The sequence below is a fragment of the Rhinoderma darwinii genome, chromosome 6 (assembly GCF_050947455.1).
Source record: "Rhinoderma darwinii isolate aRhiDar2 chromosome 6, aRhiDar2.hap1, whole genome shotgun sequence".
NCBI classification, from domain to species: domain Eukaryota; kingdom Metazoa; phylum Chordata; class Amphibia; order Anura; family Rhinodermatidae; genus Rhinoderma; species Rhinoderma darwinii.
The window spans coordinates 57,186,877-57,211,398 of NC_134692.1; the positions used below are offsets into that span (position 1 = coordinate 57,186,877).

General features: G+C 40.4%; 1 protein-coding gene across 1 annotated transcript in view; it reads left to right on the forward strand.

Annotated features, from left to right (window-relative positions):
• The window catches only part of CD28 (CD28 molecule), a 61,487-nt gene that overhangs the window by 26,131 nt on the left and 10,834 nt on the right, over positions 1-24,522 (forward strand). Inside the window, exons 2-3 of the mRNA XM_075831520.1 lie at positions 10,629-10,716; positions 22,386-22,463. Of these exons, the coding sequence (XP_075687635.1) occupies positions 10,629-10,716; positions 22,386-22,463 (166 nt within the window). The remainder of the gene's footprint in view (positions 1-10,628; positions 10,717-22,385; positions 22,464-24,522) is intronic.

The following is a 24,522-nucleotide window of genomic DNA, read 5'->3' on the forward strand; positions in this document are numbered from 1 at the left end:
AATGGAGTGGTCAGCGCAGTCACCAGATCTCAACCCCATAGAGCTGTTGTGGGAGCAGCTTGACCGTATGGTACGGAAGAAGTGCCCATCAAGCCAATCCAATTTGTGGGAGGGCCTTCTGGAAGCATGGGGTGAAATTTCACCCGATTACCTCTTCAAATTAACAGCTAGAATGCCAAAGGTCTGCAATGCTGTAATTGCTGCAAATGGAGCATTCTTTGACGAAAGCAAAGTTTGAAGTAGAAAATTATTATTTCAAATAAAAATCATTATTTCTAACCTTGTCAATGTCTTGACTATATTTTCTAGTCATTTTGCAACTCATTTGACAAATATAAGTGTGAGTTTTAGTGAAAACCCAAAATTGTCTGGGTGACCCCAAACTTTTGAACGGTAGTCTATCTATCTATCTATCTATCTATCTATCTATCTATCTATCTATCTATCTATCTATCTATCTATCTATCTATCTATCTATCTATCTATCTATCTATCTATCTATCTATCTATCTATCTATCATCTATCTATGTATATATGTGTACAGGAGACAGCATATTTATAGCACTACGACCCTATAAACTATGGATAGGATTAGATACAGTGGCTCAGCACAGTATCACACATGATAGGATTAGATACAGTAGCTCAACAGACAGTATCACACATGATAGGATTAGATACAGTATCACACATGATAGGATTAGATGCAGTGGCTCAGCAGACAGTATCACACATGATAGTATTAGATATAGGGACCAGCTCGCTGCCATTGCGGTTCCAGAGCTGGACCCAGAAAAGGTAAGTATAAAATTGTTTTTTTTTATGTGTTACTAATTATTTTTGTGTGTTTGTGTTATTTTACAGGTTCGGTTGTTGGACTATGTCGGATTCGAGGACTACTTCAATCACAGCGTTTTTTTTATTCTCAATAAAATGGTTAATGAGGGTTGTGTTTGTTTTTTTATTTCAATAAAATATTTTTTCTATGTCCTTGTAGTTTTTTTAAACTTTATTATTACCGCCTTATTAATAGCTGCTGACTGATTGACAACATCCATTACTAAGGCGGGGCTTAATGTTAGCAGGTGCAGAGGCTAACACTAAACCCCATTACCCCGGTACCCACCCCCACCAGTGGTACTGGGAAGAGCCGGGTACGAACCAGTACCTGACCATCTGTAGTGATGGTCGGGTACTGGGTCAGCCACAGGTTGGTAATATCAGCCTGGGAAAGGCCAAAAACAGTGACCCTTCTCCCCCTGGTAATGCTAGGCTGCTGCTGTTGTATCTGGTTTGGTCCCCCCCCTCATTTTTCATAACCAGCCAGATACAAGAAAGCAGCAGCATATTAACATTACCAGGGGGGAAGGGCTACAGATGGTCAGGTACTGGATGGTACCCGGCTTTTCCCGACACACCTGGTGGCGGTGGGTACAGGGGTAATAATGGGGGTTAGTAATAGCCTCTGCACCGGCTAACACTAAGCCTCGCCTTAGTAATGGACACTGTCAATCAGCCGGCGGCCATTACTGAGGCGGTAGTAGTAAAGTTTAAAAAACAAACAAAGACATAGAAAAAATATTTTATTGAAATAAAAAACACTCAGACAACCCTCATTAACCATTTTATTGATAATAAAAAAGCCATAATCGAAGCAGTCCTCGAATCCGACGTAGTCCAACGACCGAACCTGTAATAAAATACAAACTGAACAAAAACGATTAGTAACACATGTGGTAGACTTAGGTACAGGGCCCATGTGTGATACTGTCTGTCAAGGCAGGCTTAGATACAGGGTCCAGCAGACTGTAATCTTATACAGTACATGTGGTAGGCTTATATACAGGGCCCATCAGACAGGATCACACATGGGCCATGTATCTAAGCCTACCATGTGCTTATGTAAGATGCTTAGATACAGGGCCCAGCAGACAGGATCACACAATTTGTGATCCTGTCTCATAGACCTCTAAGCCTGCAACATCGTAGGATTTAAGGGATTGTTCAGTCCCTAAACATTGATGGCCTATCCTCAGGATAGGCCATCAATAGCTGATGGGTCGAGGTCCGTCTCCCGGGACCTGCCAATCACCTGTTTTGAAGGGGCCGCAGCGCTGGTACGACAGCTGCTTCCCCTTCATTTCCCTTACTGGCTCACACTGTGAATCGCCGACACGGATTCACAATGTGAGCAAGTGACCAGAATGAAGGGGAAGCACCAGCTCGCATACGAGTGCTGCGGCCCCTTCAAAACAGGTGATTGGCGCCGGTCCTGGGAGTCGGACCCCGCCAATCAGCTTCAAGCAGACAGGGATATTAAACTTACCCTCCTCTTCAGCCGAAGCGGATGTCCTGACTATCCAGGATCAGGATGCTGTGCGCGGCGCATAGCGTTGTGACGTCATGCGCTGCGCACCGGAAACAGGAAGGTAAGTACTGTAGTTACTATAGTAACGGGCCCGCGGCTCCAGTTACTATAGTAACTTTTTATTGATGTAGTGTGGCCCCTATAGCTACGCCACTGGTTGGCTGAGAGGTCCCGCTTCACTCCGGGTCTCTGAACCAGCTGTAATTTTAACAGCCGATAAGGGAGAAGCGGGGCGAACTGGGCCCCCTTCCAGTCTCGGGTCCCCGGGAACTTGCCCAGATTGCCCTCATTATAAGCCGCCCCTGTACACGCAGTTGGGTCGGGCTTTATTTACAGTGCATTTGGAAAGTTTTCAGACCCTGTCACTTTTTACACATTTTGTTATGTTGAGGCCTTGTGCTAAAATAAAAAATAGTAACGTTTTTCCCCATTATTCTGCACTCAATACCCCATAATGACAATGTGAAAACAGAATGTTAGTAATCTTTGCTAATTTATTGAAAAGAAAAGACTAACATATTGCATTGACATAAGTATTCAGACTTTTTGCTCAGCACTTAGTTGAAGCACCTTTAGCAGTGATAACAGCCCCCAGTCTTCTTGGACACCTGGATTTGGGGATTTTCTTCCATTCTTCTCTGCAGGTACTCTCAAGCTCTGTCAGGTTGGATGGGGACTGTCGGTGGACAGACATTTTCAGGTCTCTCCAGACATGTTCGATTGGGTTCAAGTCAATGCTCTGGCTGAAATTCATTCAGAAAATATATTGGCTTTGAGGGTATATATAAATTTTTAGGGGTGTTTAATCCCTTTTATATTGACATTACCTCTCCCAAATTTTTATATTAAAACAAAATTTACTCAGACTGTACCTAAAATTTTTAGTGTTTGTTTTGATGAAATGTGCATATAAATATATATATATATATACAGTGAAGAAAATAAGTATTTCATCCCTTGCTGATTTTGCAAGTTTGCCCACTGTCAAAGACATGAACAGTCTAGAATTTTTGGGCTAGGTTAATTTTACTAGTGAGAGATAGATTATATATAAAAAAAAAAAAAAAAAAAAAAAAATCACATTGTCAAAATTATACATATTTATTTGCATTGTGCACAGAGAAATAAGTATTTCATCCCCTACCAACCATTAAGAGTTCAGCCTCCTCCAGACCAGTTACACGCTCCAAATCAACTTGGTGCCTGCATTAAAGACAGCTGTCTTAAATGGTCACCTGTATAAAAGACTCCTGTCCACAGAATCAATTAATCAGTCTGACTCTAACCTCTACAACATGGGCAAGACCAAAGAGCTTCCTAAGGATGTCAGGGACAAGATCATAGACCTGCACAAGGCTGGAATGGGCAGCAAAACCATAAGTAAGACGCTGGGTGAGAAGGAGACAACTGTTGGTGCAATAGTAAGAAAATGGAAGACATACAAAATGACTGTCAATCGACATCGATCTGGGGCTCCATGCAAAATCTCACCTCGTGGGGTATCCTTGATCCTGAGGAAGGTGAGAGCTCAGCCAAAAACTACACGGGGGGAACTTGTTAATGATCTCAAGGCAGCTGGGACCACAGTCACCAAGAAAACCATTGGTAACACATTATGCCGTAATGGATTAAAATCCTGCAGTGCCCGCAAGGTCCCCCTGCTCAAAAAGGCACATGTACAGGCCCGTCTGAAGTTTGCAAATGAACATCTGGATGATTCTGAGAGTGATTGGGAGAAGGTGCTGTGGTCAGATGGGACTAAAATTTAGCTCTTTGGCATTAACTTAACTCGCCGTGTTTGGAGGAAGAGAAATGCTGCCTATGACCCAAAGAACACCGTCCCCAGTGTCAAGCATGGAGGTGGAAACATTATGTTTTGGGGCTGTTTCTCTGCTAAGGGCACAGGACTACTTCACCGCATCAATGGGAGAATGGATGGAGCCATGTACCGTCAAATCCTGAGTGACAACCTCCTTCCCTTCACCAGGACATTCAAAATGGCTTGTGGCTGGGTCTTCCAGCACGACAATGACCCGAAACATACAGCCAAGGCAACAAAGGAGTGGCTCAAAAAGAAGCACATTAAGGTCATGGAGTGGCCTAGCCAGTCTCCAGACCTTAATCCCATCGAAAACTTATGGAGGGAGCTGAAGATCAGAGTTGCCAAGCGACAGCCTCGAAATCTTAATGATTTACAGATGATCTGCAAAGAGGAGTGGAGCCCCAGATCGATGTCGATTGACAGTCATTTTGTATGTCTTCCATTTTCTTACTATTGCACCAACAGTTGTCTCCTTCTCACCCAGTGTCTTACTTATGGTTTTATAGCCCATCCCAGCCTTGTGCAGGTCTATGATCTTGTCCCTGACATCCTTAGAAAGCTCTTTGGTCTTGCCCATGTTGTAGAGGTTAGAGTCAGACTGATTAATTGAGTCTGTGGACAGGAGTCTTTTATATAGGTGACCATGTAAGACAGCTGTCTTTAATGCAGGCACCAAGTTGATTTGGAGCGTGTAACTGGTCTGGAGGAGGCTGAACTCTTAATGGTTGTTAGGGGATCAAATACTTATTTCTCTGTGCACAATGCAAATAAATATATATAATTTTGACTATGTGATTTTCTGTTTTTTTTTTTTTATATAATCTATCTCTCACTGGTAAAATTAACCTAGGCTAAAAATTCTAGACTGTTCATGAATTTGACAGTGGGCAAACTTACAAAATCAGCAAGGGATCAAATACTTATTTCCTTCACTGTATATATATATATATATATATATATATATATATATATATATACATACACACACACACATATATATATATATATATATATATATATATTTAGATGTCACTGTCAGGCCTCGGGACAGGAGTGTGGACTCACTGTCTTAGGCCTCATGCACACGAACGTATTTTTTTCCTCCTGTAAATACTGGTGTAAATGTGGGTCCTTGGTCACACGTATTCGACACGTATTGCACCAGTATTTACGGACCCATGAACGTCATCCCAGGAGGCCGGACTGGAGGAAGAAGAAGGGAGTTCTGGGTAAGTATGAACGTCTTTTTTTTTTTTTACAGGTTGATCTATTTTGTGATCGGTAGTTTCTGTCCAGGGTGCTGAAAGAGTTACTGCCGATCGTTTAATTCTTTCAGCACCCTAGACAGTGGCTATCCCCTGACGTCGCCTAGCAATGCTCCCGTTGCACACACGTAGTCACCCGTAATTACGGGAGCCCCATAGACTTCTATGGGCCTGCCCGTGCCGTAATTAAGGCCTGAAATAGTACATGTTCTATATTTTTCAACGGCACGGGCACCTTCCCGTAAGAATACGGGGAGGTACCCGTGGCCAATAGAAGTCCATGGGCCTGTAAAAACGTGACGTAATTACGGCCCGTAATTACGGGCGTTTTTACGTTCGTGTGCATGGGGCCATACTATTTGTTTTTGTTATGGCTGAACTGGAGGACGGAGTTGAAGAGACTTTTTTCAATCTTCCTCTAATAACGCCCCTCAGGGGTATGGACTTTTTAAAGAAAATCCCTAGGTCGCATCCCCGAAGTAGTTTCCAAGTAGTCTGCTGAAATAATCAGAGGTGATCAACCACAGGGTGAGCATCAGCCAGTTGAAATATACCTGTCACTTTAATGTGCAGCAGAGTTTGGTGCACTGCTATGGAGCTTTCATTATAGTAGACATTTGTGGTTTGTGTGAATTTTAACCCCTTGGTGACATGTCATGTACATGTACGTGACAGCCGCCAAAGGGGAAGTATGAAGCAGGCCCACGGGTTGAGCGTGCACCAAACTGAGCGGGTGTTGGCTGTATGCTACAGTTGACACCTCACTGCCACAGGTGGAATCGGCGATCACTCCAATTCTTAGATTCCGCTGTCAGATAGTGGGGATGGTCCCCTCTAACAGCCCATCGCACCCCATGAGGTGATCGCGTGGTTCCGATGGTTGTCATGGCATCCAGGTCCACCATCTATGTGCTTCTATTAAGGGCTATGTACACCTTTGAAAACGTGTTGTATATATATATATATATATATATATATATATATATGTAAATGTCTATCAGTGTGTTTGGTGCAACTTTCTAATAACTTTTTATAAAAAAATATTTTTACTCTTTCAGACACAGCTGCTTTGTATCCTGTATAAAGGTGTCCTGCTTTGTATCCTGCCAGAGGCAGGGCTTAATAGGAGTCGGTAAAAACACGATATAATGCAATACATTAGTATTGCACTATATTGTGCAAGCGATCCAATGATTGCTGGTTAATGTCCCCTAAGGGGACTGATAAAAAAAAAAAGTAAAACACAGTTAAATAAAGTTTTTTTTATGTACAAAAAAAATATTAAAAGTAAAAAAATATATATTCCCAATTTTCTTTTAAAGTAATTAACATAATTGGTATCGCCACATCTGCAAAAGTCCTAACTATTAGTATAATATAATTAACCCGCATGGGGAACTCGGAAAAAATAAAAACACCAGAATTGCTGTTTTATGGTTACTATAAATACCTCGAAAAAAGGGAACAAAAATGTATCAAAAAGTTGCATGTACACAAAAATTGTACCAATAAAAATTAATTTTTTCTTTGTAAAAGTGTTGAAAAATATAAAAATCTAGTATCGCTGTAATTGTATCGACCTATAGAATAAAGTTAACATGTTTTTACCACCTGGTGAACACCGTAAAAACAAAACCCAAAAAACAATGGCAAAATTGCTGTTTGCCCATTTCACCCCACAAAGTATTTTCTTTCAGTTTCCAAGTACCGCTATTGATTCCGTCAAAACGATGGAACCCGACAGAACCCTTGCACAACTGAGACAAACGGAAACCATTGGCATCGGATCCATCACCTTTGAAATCAATGGTGATGGAAACGGAAACCTCTGGCTTCAGTTTGTGTCAGTCAGGGCTCCGTTTCGACGGAAAGCTCCGACAAAATGGAGCCCTGACAAAGATGTGAACGAAGACTAAGGCCTCATTTACACGAGCGTGTGCGTTTTGCGCGCGGAAAAAACGAAGCGTTTTGCGTGCGCAAAAGGCACTTGACAGCTCCGTGTGTCATCCGTGTATGATGCGCGGCTGCGTGATTTTCGCGCAGCCGCCATCATAGAGATGAGGCTAGTCGATGTCAGTCACTGTCCATGGTGCTGAAAGAGTTAACTGATCGGCAGTAACTCTTTCAGCACCCTCGACAGTGAATTCCGATCACCATATGGAGTAACCTGTTTTAAAAAAAAGAGGTTCGTACTTACCGAGAACTTCCCGGCCGTTGCCTTGGTGACGCGTCCTTGGTGACGCGCCTCTCTTGACATCTGGCCCCACCTCCCTGGATGACGCGGCAGTCCATGTGACCGCTGCTGCCTGTGATTGGCTGCAGCCTGTGCTTGGCTTGTGATTGGCTGCAGCTGTCACTTGGACTGAATTGTCATCCCGGGAGGTCAGACTGGAGGAAGAAGCCGGGAGTTATCGGTAAGTCAGAACTTCTTTTTTTTTTACACGTTCACGTATATTGTGATCGGAAGTCACTGTGCAGGGTGCTGAACCAGTTTAACTATTTCAGCACCCTGGACAGTGACTGTCTCCTGACGTCGCGTACCGCAACATTTTTTGCCGGGTTCGGTCAAAACGAGTTCGGCCGAACCCGGTGAAGTTCGGTTCGCTCATCTCTAAGACACTCCTTTTGGATGTTTTTAAACAGAAAAGCACGTGGTACTTTTCTGTTTACATTCAGAGTTTGACAGCTCTTGCGCGAATCACGCAGTTCGCACGGAAGTGCTTCCGTGCGACCTTCGTGGTTTTCACGCTCCCATTGACTTCAATGGGTGCGTGATGCGCGAAAAACACACGATTATAGAACATGTCGTGAGTTTTACGCAATGCACTCGCACTGCGCAAAATTCACGCATCGTCTGCACTGCCCCATAGAGTAATATAGGTGCGTACGACACGCGTGAAAAGCACGCGCGTCGCACACGCGTATATTATGCTAGTGTAAATGAGGCCTAAGAGATGTCGTTTTTATTGGCACCATTTAATGTACCATATAGTTTACTGGCAAACTTTAAAAGCTTAATTTTGCAGGGTGAGGTACAGTTTTTATTGGTACCATTTTGGGGTACATGCAACTTTTTTATCACTTTTTATTTCATTTATTTTGCAAACAAGGGGATTTTTTTGTTTAACGTCGTTCACTATTAAATAAAAAAAACAGTGTGATACATTATGTTATATTGCAATAGTTCAGATCGTTACGGACATGGCAATGCAAATGATGTTTCTTTTTTATTGTTTACATTACTTTAGAGGGAAAATGGTAAAAGAGTTTTTTTGCTTTATTATTTTTCTGGTTATATATTCCTAAAAAGGCTAAGAAATGTTTACATTTTTGTTAGTCCCAGTAGGGAACTAGAACTAGAACATGTGATCGTTATAATGCTTGCATTATATGCTGCAATACTGTAGTATGTGTATGGGCAGTTTATTGGGCTTTTTGCCTCCAGACTGCCATGACAAACTATCGGCACCCTGCAATGAGGGGGGCCAATGGAGTGACAAAGGGTGCTACCCCCTCCATCAGCTTAGATGCTGGAGTCGCTATTGACTGTGGCATATAAGTATAAGCAGCTAAATATCAAATGTAGGGAAGGGCTTAATTTTTGGAATGTCTTTTAGTGATAAGGGTCTGCTTGGGTCAATGTTTTGTTCAGACGCTTGAACTTTAATGCGATATTTGAAAATCAACTGTGCGGCAAAGTTGCAGGAAGGTTTCATGACTTGATACTACTAGATAGGATTCTGCCTAAATTAAATATATAGGTTATGGGTCACCAATTTGCTATTTTTTTAAGGTGTTATTTTTTTTTTTTTTTAAATTGCAGCTTAAGAGCATATTTTAAGTCTCTTTTGAGTCCTGGTAATTTTATTAAGGTGTATGCATGTAGACATATGCGTAAGTAGTATACTGCATTAAAATATTTTTTTTAAGAGGGTTTGTGTATCTGAGAGTCTGTGTGGGTCAGTCTTTCAGCCAGAAATAAGTTTTTTAAAATATTTTTTTAACAAAAAAATTATGCTATAGTGCAAAATTTTATGAAGCCGCTTATGAGTATAAAGTGCTAAATAACTTTGTAAGATTCCCAGATTCCAAACAACGGGCTGGTTCCCATGATTTCTTGCAGTTTCAGTTATATTATAATAGTAAGGAAGGAGTAATAGTAAGGCAAGAGTGCTAGTGTGCGATCCTCTAAGAAGACTCTGACTACACCCTGAGCCAAATCAAACTATAGAATAAGGGGACCATTACCCGCTGCCTATTTGACACTTATATGTTATGTATGTCAGTGTATGTTTACCAATAAATGTGTGCTGTTCCACATTTTAACAGCTTGATAAAAGCTAAGTTTTAGAATTACTCCTTCCTTACTATTATAAAATAAAGTTTTATTGATCATTCAGTTTTTATTTTTACATTTCAAAATTGTGAAAATTGCTAACAGAGGTGCGAAATGTCCAGAAATCACAGGCAGCAAAAGGTTAATGTATACTAGCATAATGCACTACTAATGCACCAAAAAATAATTGGCTTCCAATACGACCTGTATTAAGGACATGTAGACACCTCATGTGCTGTTTTCACGGTACCTCCATATGTCACCCTACTACAACCAAGTGCATGCTGTTCATTCTTTTATTGTGTGATATTTGTTCCTTTTCTTATTTTAGTCCATTAATTCTTAATGATGTACAGCTAGGTTTGCACTCTTTATAATGTAGTTTTTGTTTAATTAAAAAAGGATAAAATATTTAAGTTAGCATATCCTGTATCTGATCTACATAAATGTTTTATGCCTTTTCAGTTAAAAAAAAAAAAATGTATTGTTGTTCTTCGAAAAAAAGAAAAAGTTATTGGAAATAGTATTTTTTGAAGTGTTAGAGTAAATGCTGTTTGTGTAGAAAAGTTGAAGTCATCATAGTGGTTTCCTGCTTTGTATATTGTAGTGCTTAACAAAAGTTGATTGCGTAACAGTTTTGGTAACACAGAGGCGGAGATAGACTTAGGAAAAAATGAGAGCGACAGGTATTATAGTCACTTTAAGATAATAGTAAAACATGTTTCCTTCTCTTTCAACCTTAGCTTAGTGTTTCTCCAGTTTTAGTAATATATAAATGATAAGTTAACAGTGACTTTACACCAACTAGTTCTGGTAAATTTTTATCGTTTTTACAGGTGTATGGAGTAAAACTAACCATTAATGCAACCATGGTTCTGTGGATGATCTGGTCAGTAGGTCTGATCATGCTGGCACAAAATATTGGTAAGTCCATCTATATTTAGACTATGAAATGCATTTAGATATCTGACTGTTGCTATTTAATATCTGATGGCTACCTTTTAAAATCGAATGAAAACCTACTGTTTTACAATGTTTTAAATATTTTATCATAATCTGCACCGATGTTATTATCAGTGACTGCAATTTTGTAAGATCATTAAACATTATATAGAACAAAATACATAAATCTCAGTTAAATGAGCATTGCATATAATGATAAAATATAATTTCCCTGTTAAATCTGATTTATCATGAATGCGGCTCATGTTTGACCCATATAATTGGTATATAAAAATCTTTGTATGTTATATATATATATATATATATATATATATATATCGATATATATAGATATCTATATATCTATCTATATATATATATATATATATATATATATATATAGATGTATATATATATATATATATATATATATATATATATATATACATATATATATATATATATATATATATATATATATATATATATATATATACATATGTACATTGTCACTTTATACTCTGCATTTATTAAAATAAAGTAGATTTTTTTACTGTTTCATTACTACCCAGAGTGTAAATGTGTGGCTGTTACTTATTACTACAGTGCTGTGGTTTAATAAGTGCTTAAGGTTTATTACACATTTTGCAACAAGGTGTTGGTTTCTGTTAATTTCACTGTCTATGATCACTCTCACTGAATGTACAATCATGGCAATTTTTTTCAAGCTTTTTTTCTGCAATTTGTTCTGGAATTTTGTACATAAAAATGTTCTTGCTTTCTTTCTTAGATACTTGTGCTTCTTTCAATTTCCTTTATTGTTACATATATATTAACTTAACTACTTTAACTGCAGTTATTCAACATCCACAAAACACTCCTTCAAACTTATTAACTAGCTGCACCACGTTTAATAAAAATGAAAAGGTTCATATAATTTTAAATGTATCCGTCTGTTGGAGAATTTTGAGAGCCATCATCGTTGAAGAACCACTTTAGGTTCTTTAATAGCATATAGGGGGTTTATTTTTATGTTATTAATATTATTATTTATTTTAAAGTGTTATTAAATAAATTAAATAGGTGGGGTAGAAGCTGCTTATATGGTAGTATAGTGGCAGCTGGGTAATTGTACTGTAGGTTGTAAACTTTTATGAAGAGGTGGATTTTCAGGTTGCTCTTGAAGGTTTTGATGCTAGGAGAGAGCCTGATGTGCTCAGGCAGCGCGTTCCAGAATATGGGAAATATGATAATAAGGAGCAGACACAGGGAAAGCAAAAAAGGAGGTCTTGTGAAGACCAGAGATTACATTTGGGTAGATATATAGAAGGGACAGGTTGTGGATAGTCTCACATGTCATTGTTAATATTTTGAACTAAATTTGATTGGCAGTGGGTAGTCAGTAGAGGGATTGGCAGAGGTGTATCGAGGGGAGAGGTAGATTAACCGGGCAGCATTGTTAAGACTTTTAGGAGTTTTCCAGTTTTTATCAAATAAAGTTTAATCATTGTATAAATGAAAACTTCTGCAACCTTCTAATATACTTTGTGCTTCATTACCTTACCATTTTCAAGATATTTGTTTTCAAGTGTGTTACAATCAGATGCAACTTCGTACATACACTATATGGACAAAAGAATTGGGACAGGCCTCTTAATCATTGAATTCAGGTGTTCTATTCAGTCCCATTGCCACAATGTGTATAAATTCAAGCACTTAGCCATGCAGTCAGCCTTTACAAACATTTGTGAAAGAATGGGTCGTTCTAAGGAGCTCACTGAATTCTAGCGTGGTACTGTAATGGAATGCCACGTTGCAACTATTCAGTTCATGAACTTTCTTCCCTCCTAAATATTCCACAATAAACTGTGAGTGGTATTATTGCAAAGTGGAAGCGGTTAGAAAACCACAGCAACTAATCCACGAAGTGGCAGACCACGTAAAGTTACAGAGCGGGTTGCCGAGTGCTGAGGCGCATTGGTGCATAAAAGTCGCCAACACTCTGCTGACTCAATAACTGCAGAGTTCCAAACCTCCTCTGGCATTAACATTAGAAAAAAACTGTACCCCAGGAGCTTCATGGCATAGGTTTCCATGACCAAGCAGCTGCATGCCAGCCTTACATCACCAAGCACAATGCCAAGCGTTGGATGGAGCGGTGTTAAGCACATTGCCACTGGACTCAAGAGCAGTGGAAATGTGTTCTGTGAAGTGACGAATCACAATTCTTTATCTGGCAGTCTGATGGACGAGTCTGGGTTTGCTGAATGCCAGGAGAATGTTACCTGCCTGACTACATTGTGCCAACTGTAAAGTTTGCTGGAGGAGGGACAATGCTATGGGATTGTATTTCAAGGGTTAGCCTAGGCACCTTAGTTCCAGTGAAGGGAAATCTTAATGTTACAGTCACATTTAGGACAGTTGTATGCTTTCAACTTTGTGGGAACAATTTGGGGAAGGCTCTTTTATGTTCCAGCATGACTGTGCCCCAGTGCACAAAGCAAGGTTCATAAAGACATGGTTGGGTCTGTTTAGTGTGGAAGAACTTTACTGGCCCTCACAGAGCCCTGACCTCAACCCCAATGAACACCTCTAGTATGAACGGAGATTGTGAGTCAGGCCCTCTCATCCAACATCAGTGTCTGTCCTCACAAATACTCTTCAAATGAATGGGCAAAATTTCCAACAGACAGACTCCAAAATCTTGTAGAATGCCTTCCCAGAAGAGTGGAAGCTGTTTTAGCTGTGAAGGGTGTCCAACTCCACATTCATGCCTATAGTGTAATAAAAGCTTCTGTAGGTGTAATATGTAGTTGTTCTAATACTTTTGTCCATATAGTCTAACCCTCCTAGTCCTACTCTCAGTTGAGGTGTTTATACAATTTTTGCCAGTCTAGGCAATGGACTTTGAGCTATATAGCAGGGACTCAAGACTGATACATTGTAGCAACATATCAGTATTATTTGTACTGCTGCTGCTCATGTAATTAGTCATAGAGCATTGCCTAAACAGGATACAATTATACCCACTTTTCAGCTAAGAGTTTTCTGGTAAAATGCTGAAATGTTAGAATTTATTATCAGTGTTTTTCTTCTTGGTGCCCAATTTCTTTCTTATTGTGGACTTTTGAAACTCAGGTAAGGCTAAAGAGGCCTACAGTTCTTCTAAGACGTTTCAGGACCTTCTGAATAAGGTGTTGCAGTGCCTTTGCAGTCATTTTGGCACACTGGACACTCTTGGGAATATTCACTATTGTTTCATGACTTCTCCATTTTGAGATGTTATTTCCCTGTGGTTTTATTAAGTTCCTGATTTTTAGAAATGGCTTCAAACACTTTTCAAACTGATAAATTTGACATAAAATTCTCATCTTTTCTGGACCTGAAATGAGCAGTTCATACAAAAAACTTTAAATAATTGCAGTACTTCATAGAAAGACTGGTATCGATTGTAGAAACTGCTCCTTTATTATGTTTCTTTGCTCAGTTTTTATCTTTGAGATGATTTGAGATTTTTGGTATTATGTAATTTTAACGAACTAGATAAAATAATTAAATAAAATATTGGATAATTACTGTATAAAACAGCATACCCATTGATTTTAGTTTCCAATCTTTTTTTAAACTTTTTACAAAAGTTCTTTTTAGACATAGAAACGAACAATGTTCAGGATTTCATTCTCTAAATGCACTGTCAAATAATCAATACAAGTCTTCCAGCAATATTTAAAGGGGTTTTCCAGCCAGTAAAAATTTATGACCTATCCGATAGGCCATCAATAGCTGATGGGTCGGGGTCCGACTCCTGGGACCCCCGCCAATTAACTGTTTTGAAGGGGCCCCAGCGCTCGTTCGAGCACTTCTTCCCCTTCATTTCTACTTGCTCGCAACAAATATTTGACACACATTCATAGGTATTGCAGCCTTTTCTCCCATTGAAGTGAAATGGAGAAAAGGCTGCAATACCTGTGAATTGCCGCTAAATCTGTGTCAAAGATTCACAGTGAGCAAATAGAAATGAAGGGGAAGCAGCGCCCGTACGAGCAATGCACCCCCTTCAAACTAGCTGATTGGCGGGGGTCCCGGGAATCGGACCCCGACCCATCAGTTATTGATATCCTGAGGACAGACCATCAATTCTTAATGGCTGGGAAACGCCTTTTAAAGCAACAATTCGGTTTCATATTTTAACCCCTTAACGCACCAGGACGCACCGGTACGTCCTGCATTGAAGTGCTTTAAGGCACAGGGACGTACCGGTGCGTCCTGGCTAAAAACTGTCACCCTGTCAAAGGACAAGGTGACAGAACTGTGCCGTCAACTGTTTATGACAGTTGACCGGCACAGTAAGACGGCAGGGGACCATTCACAGCGGTCCCCTGCCGTCGATCGCTGTGATTGGTCAGTCAAAGCAGACTGACCAATCACAGCTCTATGACGTGTGTATGTGATGACGCTGGCTCAGAAGCTGAGCCAGCGTTATCACCGCCGGGAAATCACTGTCCGACGCCCCTCTGCAACGGCCAGGACCGGAGCTAGGCTCCGATCTGGCCGATTAACCCATTCGATGCATCGATCAACGTGATCGATGCATCGAAGTGGCTTGTAGCCTGTCGGCAACCACGATGGTTGCCACGGGTTCGGGTGTCAGCTGTTTGTCACAGCTGACATCGTGCCCTAACGGCCAGGACCGGAGCAAGGCTCCGATCCGGCCGATTAACCCCTTAGATGCAGCTATCGCTGCATCTGATTAGATCGTACCCTATGGTTGCTAATAACAACCATCGGCACCCGCGAGTGTTCCGATGGTTGCTATTGCAACCATAGCCTAACAATCGCTTCCTAGTACGGAAGCCTATCAGGCCCCGCCGGGAGGCGAAGCCTAATAGGCTTGCTGTCAGTGAATAGCTGACAGCTCTAATACACTGCACTATGTAGGTAGTGCAGTGTATTAGAATAGCGATCAGGGCTTCATGCCTTCAAGTTCCCTAGTGGGACAAAAAAAAAAAGTTAAAACAAGTTAATAAAAATGTTGTAAAAAAGTTAAAAAAAATAAGTTTCATGTTAAAAAACACTATAACAGCCTTTTTTCCTATAATAAGTCTTTTATTATAGGAAAAACCAAAAACATAAAAAAAAGTACACATATGTGGTATCCCCGCGTCCGTAACGACCCAAACTATAAAAATATCATGCTATTTTACCCGTAGGGTGAACACCGTAACATTTTTTAATAAAAAACTATTCCAGAATCGCTGTTTGTTAGTCGCTACCCCTCACAAAACAGAATAAAAAAAGGGATCTAAAAGTTGCATGTACCCCAAAATTATACCATTAAAAAACGCAGCCCGTCCCGCAAAAAACAAGCTCTCCCACCGCTTTTTTGATGGAAAAATAAAAAAGTTATGGCTCTCAGAATCTGGTGACACCAAAAATAAATTATTTGAAACAAAAGTGATTTTATCGTGCAAACGCTGCAAAACATAAGAAAAACGATATATATATGGTATCACCGTAATCGTACCGACCCGCAGAATAACGTAAAATTGTCATTCATAGCGCATGGGGAACGCCGTAAAAAAATAAATAATAAAAAACGTCAGAATTGCAGGTTTTTGGTCACATTGCTTGCCAAAAAAATGAAATACAAAGTGATCATAAAATCGCATGTACCCCAAAATGGTACCAATGAAATCTACAGATTGTCCCGCAACAATTAACAACCAGAATGTCTCACAGGTATGGTAATTTGGCTAGGTATCACCCACAGAGCGGTGTAAAATACCTCCAAAAACGTCACTATAAACTAGCGAAAACTCCGAAATTACATTGAAAACCATGAGAAAAAGGAGTCGTGAACTATAAGTACACAAAAAAATACTTTTATTGTTACATCCAAAATACAAATTATAAAAACACAAATACACAACGAGGTATTAAAACTGAGAGTAAATGCGTGGATCAATTGTCAAAAACCCTCCACACGGGTATGCTATAAGTACTAAACGTCAAAGGTACTGTTAGTTATGGGTACATTGGGGGAAAGGTAGCACAATGCTGTCCCATACAGACGATGCTGATTCACTGAAACCGCACTTGTGCTATCCCACCACCAACTGACACATGCATATCAAAATAGGAAGAAATGACATCTACAAGGTAATGACAGGGGAGTTACGTCTAACTCCTCTATTGCATGGTTCCAGAAATAGGGCAAGGGAAAAAGGGGGTTAACCCAAATATAGCCCGATGTAAAGAGGAACCAGAGTCCACTTAACAGAAACCAAGGGAAATTATTAAATCAGAGCTTACCCATGGAGGTATTTAGAAGTAGAATGATCCACCTGGTATTGAGGCACCCCGACGCGCGTTTCGCAAGTGTCGCTTCCTCAGGGGGTGTCCCGCAACAAATAAGCCCTCACCCAGCTCCGGTGGAGAAAAAATAAAGACGTTTTGGCTCTCAGAATATGGCGATGCAAAATGTGCAAAGTGTCCAAAAGCGGATAAGATCGGGCGCCATTTATCAGTGCGACACCGGCCACACATCTGTGGATAATTATTTATTTACCCTATTATTATACCCTCTTATTATACCCCTGATGTTCTCCGCACAGGTAACATATGCCCCCACATCATAACTGAAATACCAGCAAAACCCCAAACAAAACAACTAGCGAGCAAAATCCACGCTCCAAAAGCCAAATGGTGCGCCCTGCAGCGTGCCCAAGCAGCAATGTACGTCCACATATATGGCATCGCCATACCCGGGAGAAACCGCTTAACAGTTTGAGATATTTGTCTTCAGTGGCACGAATTGGGCACAAAATATTGTGCACTAAAATGGCACATACCTGTGGAAATTTGCAATTTTCACTTTGCACCATCCACTGAGCATTCATTTCTAATAGAAAAAAAAACCTGTGTGGTCAAAATGCCTTGAGGGGTGCAGTTTCCAAAATGGGGGTCACTACTTGGGGGTTTGTTTTACTATTTGACCTCAGAGCCCTGCCGTTGTGGGCTAATGCTGCGAAAATCACCAAAATAGGTCTCACATGCGCCTGTCACTCCTAAGCTCTGTCATATGTCCAGGCAAATGATAAATGCCTTGAGGGGTGTAGTTTACAAAATGGGGTCACTTCTCATGGTTTTACACTCTACTCTGGTACCTAAGAATGCTCTGCAAATGCGACATTGCGCCTTTACACCAGTCCAGCAAAATCTGTGCTCTAAAAGCCACATGGCACTCCTTCCATTTTGAGCTCTGCCATGTGCCCAAACAGCAGTTTAGGGCCACACATGGGGTATTGCCGTACTCGGGAGAAATTGGGTAACAAATTATGTGTTGTTTTTTCTCCTATTACCCCTTGTGGGGAAAAAAATTGGGTGCAAAACTACATATTTTTGGGAAAAAAAATAATTTTTCATTTTTACTGCCTCATTCTAATACAATCTATGAAACACCTGTGGTATCAAAATGCTCAGTACACCCCTAGATGATTACCCTGAGGGGTAAAGTTTCCAAAATGGAGTCACTTCTCATGGGTTTCTACTGTACGGGTACCTCAGGGGCTCTGCAAATGCAACATGGCGCCCAAAAAACAATCAACCAAAATCTACATGCCAAGTAGCACTCCTACCATTCTGAGCCCTGCGGTGTATCCAAGCAGCAGTTTATAACCACATATGGGGTATTGCCGTACTCGGGAGAAATTGCTTTACAATTGTTGGGGCGCTTTTTTTCCTTTATTCCTTGTGAAAATGAAAACCATTCAACATTTTAGTGGAAAGAATGTAGATTTTTCATTTTCACTGCATAATCCCAATAATTCAGCAAAAAAACTGTGGGGTCAAAATGCTCACTATACCGCTAGATAAATTCCACGAGGGGTATAGTTTCCCAAATGGGGTCACTTTTGCCGGGTTTGCACTATTTTGGCCCCTCAGTGGCTTTGCAAATGTGACATGGTGCCGCAAACCATTCCAGCAAAACTTGAGCTCCAAAAGTCAAATGGCGCTCCCTCCTTTCTAACTTCCGCCATGTGTCCAAACAGCAGTTTATTACCACATATGGGGTAATACTGTGCTCAGAAGAGTTTGCTTTACAAATATTGGGGTGTTTTTTCTCCTTTATCTGTTGTAAAAATTAAAAAATCAGAGCTAAAACTACATTTTATTAGAAAAAATTTAGATTTTCAATTTTACGGCATAATTCCCATAAATTCAGCAAAAACCATGTAGGGTCAAAATGCACACTATACCCCTAGAAAAATTCCTTGAGGGATGTAGTTTCCAAAATGGGGTCACTTTTGGGGAGTTTCCACTGTTATGGTCCCTCCACGGCTTTGCAAACACGACATGGCACCGAAAACCAATGCAGCAAAATCTGCGCTCCAAAATCCAAATGGCCCTCGTTCCCTTCTGAGCCCTGCCGTGGGTCCAAACAGCAGTTTATTACCACGTATGGGGTATTGCCGTAATTGGGAGACATTGCTTTACAAATGTTGGGGTGCTTTTTCTCCTTTATTCCTTGTAAAATCTAAAACATCGTATGTTTTTTCAGAAAAAAAGTAGATTTTCATTTTCACAGACCAGTTCCAATAAATTTAGCAAAAAACCTGTGGGCTAATAATGCTAACTATACCTCTTGAAAAATTCCTTGAGGGGTGTAGTTTCCAAAATGGGGTCACTTTTGGGGAGTTTCCACTGTTTTGGTCCCTCCAGGGCTTTACAAACACGACATGGCACCGAAAACCATTCCAGCAAAATCTGCGCTCCAAAATCCAAATGACCCTCGTTCCCTTCTTAGCCCTGCCGTGGGTCCAAACAGCAGTTTATTACCACATATGGGGTATTGCCGTAATCGGGAGACATTGCTTTACAAATGTTGGGGTGCTTTTTCTCCTTTATTCCTTGTAAAAACTAAAACATCGTATGTTTTTTCAGAAAAAAAGAAGATTTTCATTTTCACAGACCAGTTCCAATAAATTTAGCAAAAAACCTGTGGGCTAAAAATGCTAACTATACCTCTTGAAAAATTCCTTGAGGGGTGTAGTTTCCAAAATCGGGTCACTTTTGGGGGGTTTCCACTGTTTTGGCACACAAGACCTCTTCAAACCTGACATGGTGCCTAAAATATATTCTAATAAAATAGAGGCCCCAAAATCCACAAGGTGCTCCTTTGATTCTGAGGCCGGTATTTCAGTCCATTACCACACTAGGGCCACATGTGGGATATTTCTAAAAATTGCAGAATCGGGGCAATAAATATTGAGTTGCATTTCTCTGGTAAAACCTTCTGTGTTACAGAAAAAACTGTATTACAAATGAATTTCGTAAAAAAAAATTGAAATTTATAAATTTCACCTCTACTTTGCTTTATTTCCTGTGAAACGCCTAAAGGGTTAAAATAATTTCTGAATGTGGTTTTGAATACTTTGAGGGGTGCAGTTTTTAAAATGGGGTGTTTTATAGGGGGTTTCTAATATATAAGGCCCTCAAAGCCACTTCAGAACTGAACTGGTCCCTGAAAAAATAGCCTTTTGAAATTTTCTTGAAAATGCGAGAAATTGCAGCTAAAGTTCTAGGCCTTGTGAGGTCATAGAAAAATAAAAGCACGTTCAAAAAACGATGCAAACATAAAGTAGACATATGGTAAATGTTAACTAGTAAATATTTTGTGTGGTATTACTATCTGTTTTACAAGCAGATACATTACAATTTACAAAAATGCAAATTTTTGCAAATTTTCTCTAAATTTTGGTGTTTTTTACAAATAAATATTGAATTTAACGACTAAATTTTTTCAGTATCATAAAGTACAACATGTCATGAGAAAACAATCTCAGAATCGCTTGAATAGGCAAAAGCATTCTGGAGTTATTACCACATAAAGTGACACATGTCAGATTTGCAAAAATAGGCTGTGTCCTTAAGGCCAAAACAGGCTCAGTCCTTAAGGGGTTAATTAATTTTCCATATCACCTTCAATATTTGTTTTATAGTTATGTTTACATACATTTTTAAATAGGGACTTTATGGTTATATTTGGATATTGAATAGGTTCCTTTTGGGATTATGACGCCAACCACCCTTAATGGCAAACAAGGCTGAAGAAATTGAGATAGTCACAAAAATTCTTACATCTGATTTTACTGCGACTCCCATTTGACCAAATATTGCTGTGTAGCCAGTGTAGCTCAAAGTTCACCTTGCTCCCCAGCAATATCCATAATGTATTCCATAACGTGGAACACATAAATTCATGCTAATAAGTCACTATGTGGAGATATTTAGGCCATGTCTTGAAATGGGTGAATCTATTCTACACTAATCAAATTCGGTCCAAATTTTCCAAAAGTCTCAGATTCAGTAAATTCCAAACTTTTGGGGTTTGTGGCTCACAAATCGTGGCAAAATGGCGGCTGGTGGTGTGCGCCGCCCACCGTTTTACAGATTAGAAAAAGGATCACATGACCTTGGGGGGCTTCTCCATAATGCCTTGCAGGCAGCCTTCCCAAAATGCACTGCGGTTATCCCACCCGCTACCCATATCTGTTACTGTCACTTTTTATATTACTAATATTGGCTTGATGTTAAGAGCTTGGAAGAGGTTTGATACAGTCTTAGAAGATCTCAGAGAGTCAGAGACGAGTTCTCAGGGAAATCTGGGCGCTTTCAATTTATAGCAAAATTATTTAGATCGAGTCAGGGGGTCGATTCAACTGAATCGGATCCAAAACGAATTTCAGGAAATTCGCTAATCTCTAGTTGTGACACTTTGTGTGCCATATCACGAACAATGTTCTTTGAAGTATACTTAGGGAGCATTACTTTAATATAGACCTGTAAGTATTATTTAAAGTGTAGCTAAACGTTTGACAAACTTCTGACATGTCATAGAGACATGTCAGAAGTTTGGATTGGTGGGGGTCCGAGCATGGAGACCCCCACCAAACGCTAGAACGAAGCAGCTGAAGCCCTCATGTTAGCACTCAGCTGCTTCGTTTCTGTTCGGCGTACGGGCTCATAGACTTTGTATTGAGTCCGTACACCTATACATTTATTTCCGGAAATAGCCGAACAGACACGAAGCAGCTGAGCGCTCACACGAGGGCTACAGCTGCTTTGTTCTAGCGATTGGTGGGGGTCTCCGTGCTCGGACCCCCACCAATCCAAACTTCTGACATGTCACTATGACATGTCAGAAGTTTGTCGAACGTTTAGCTACACTTTAAGCTCTGATGTTGAAACCTCTTTAGAGACCCATTAGAAGGGAACTTTATATTGTACAGGCCAGATCTGTCCTTGATATGAGTGACTTAATTTCAAGTAGCTCCAATTCCTCTACTAGATCATTTTGATCATCTATTAGCTGATTATGAGATGAAGCAAAGTCTCATATTTTGTCCTTAAGGTTACACTCTAGGACAAGGGAGTTTTTTGGAGAGAGGAGATGGGAAAAGTTCTTGTGTATAGAGTGCCTTAGTGCCAGTAACATTTGTTTAAGCGTATTTTCCGATGTAGATTGATCAAAGATCTGGGCAGATGAAAAATTAACAGCCTTACTGGTTATCGGCTCAAGGTTGTTTTGATCGCTCGGACCTCTGGTCTAATAGGAGATGGTTAATGAAATATCTTCCTTTGCTTTGCAGGGCTTTTCGTGGAAGGGGAAAATGGTGCCAGAGGTGTTTATGATTCATGCAGACTCATGGAAAAGTTGGTATCGTCTGGTAAGCGTTCCGTGTGCTATCTGTTGATGTTCCGTAGATAGTCAGTAGATAGGGCAAGTCTCCTAAGAACTATAAAAAAGCAGTTTGAGGCAAGGATGGATGTAGTGAGTTCAAGTCCAGGGAGCTGGAGGCCAGACTCATTTCTTTGCCACCTCTGTCCCAATCCCGCTCAAAGTAGTAATGTAGCTTGCCCTGCCTTTTATGGCTCCTGTACTGTTGGGCCAATATCAGGAGCATGAGGGCTCTTGGTTGAGGCAACTAATGAAGGATACTAAAAGACTTTTGTACCTTTTCGAGTGTTCGGTGCCTGAGCTCAGCAGTCATGCCCTTCCAAACTTTTTTATGTCATTTTATCTTTTTGATTTTTGTGTAAATTCTGCTCCCTGATTTTGAAGAAATGTTGGGATTTATTGTATTATATAATACATGGGTTAATGTACTCCTTCTGTAAATAATAAGAATATTAGAACTCATTGAGTACCTTATGAACACATAAAGCAATAAGCCCCTCATCTGAAGCAGAAGCATTATGTTAATCATTGAATGGATAACAACCTGCTTCTTTAAAATGAGGGTCTGGAGCAGCTCAGGTGTGAATTAAAATGCCAACTAAAGTGTGCCCCCATACAGTGTCAGCCACATGAGCCCCCTGATATTTTCAGCTACAGTATTCCCCATACAGTGCCAGATACAGTGTTCTCTTCATAAAGTGCTGGCCACATTATTTCTTTCATTGTCAGCCACAGTGTGTTTCCCTGCGCCAGCTATAGTAAACCTAAGGTTAGCTAGATTGCCTCTCAAATGTAGCTACATATGCCAAGTATAATGCACCCAGCCTTTTCCCTCTGTGCTGCTGTTCTTTTCTTATTGTTAAATGTGAGCATCCTTTCTGACCACAAGAAGCTTCATTGCCCTGTGCCAGAGGTAAGCACAGGAAGAGGAACTCCTGGCAGGAGCAACCTGTAACAGCTGATGTCAGTCAGTGCCTTTCCCCTTTTCCTTAGTAGTCACAGCAGTAACTCAAACCCTCCTCCCAGGAGTCACTGTGCCTTTGCCTTTTCCTCATAGTTTCCACCAATGCTTCTACCCCTTTCTACAAGTACAGCAGTGCTCCCTTTCCACATTAATCATAGCATTTATCCCCTTCCCCAGTAATCATTGCCCCTCCCCCCAGTTATCAGAGCAGTGCTCCCCCAGTGGTCAAAGCAGTGCTTTTTCCCCCTTCCCCAACCTTTTTAGTCCCTTCCTTCTATTCCAGTAGTCCCTACAGTGCTCCTTGCCACTTATACCTACCACTAATTCTGACCCCAATGCTTTCTCTGCTAGCAAGAAGCTACATGTGAGCAACCTATTGAAGGCTGTTGCATGTATCTTCATGCTCCTGCATTGATATATACGTCAGATGGGTGGCTGTCAGATGATGACAGCTCTTTTTTTCAGGGAAGCACACAGAACTGTCATCATATGACAGCCACTCTTCACTCTTAATCTCAGGTAATAGCAGACTGTTACCGCCTTTACCAGGGTTGGGGATTTGCAGACACTTAGAGTCCTTCTAGCAGAGCCATGTGCTTCTCATGCCTATTGGAAAATATAGTCCTGTTAAAGCAGTTGAAAAAAATGTAAGATTACAAGTTTTTTATGAAGTTAAAAGACTGACCCTAAATTAAATGTCACTGTGGTGTCTTATCTTATAAATATCTATAAAGAAGACAAAAGTCTTGCTAGGGTATTTTATGTCCCCTAAAACAGGAAAAAAATAAATAAATGCTTAATAAATGCTAACTTTATATTTCAGTATGCAGTATTGGAAATTGTGAGGCATATTCCAATGAGAAGTCATGCACCACCAGCATACCTCCCAACTTTCAAGTATCGCCAAGAGGGACAACAGCTGCGGTGCACGTATTTTCTCCCTGTTAAGCCACGCCTCTAACACCGCCCAATCCCCATCCATACACACCCAGTTCAGCCCACACAGTATCATGCTCCCAGAGAAAAATTGATAGTTTTTTTTGCCGCTCAGACGGTTGTGGATGTAAAGTCTGAAGTGTTCATC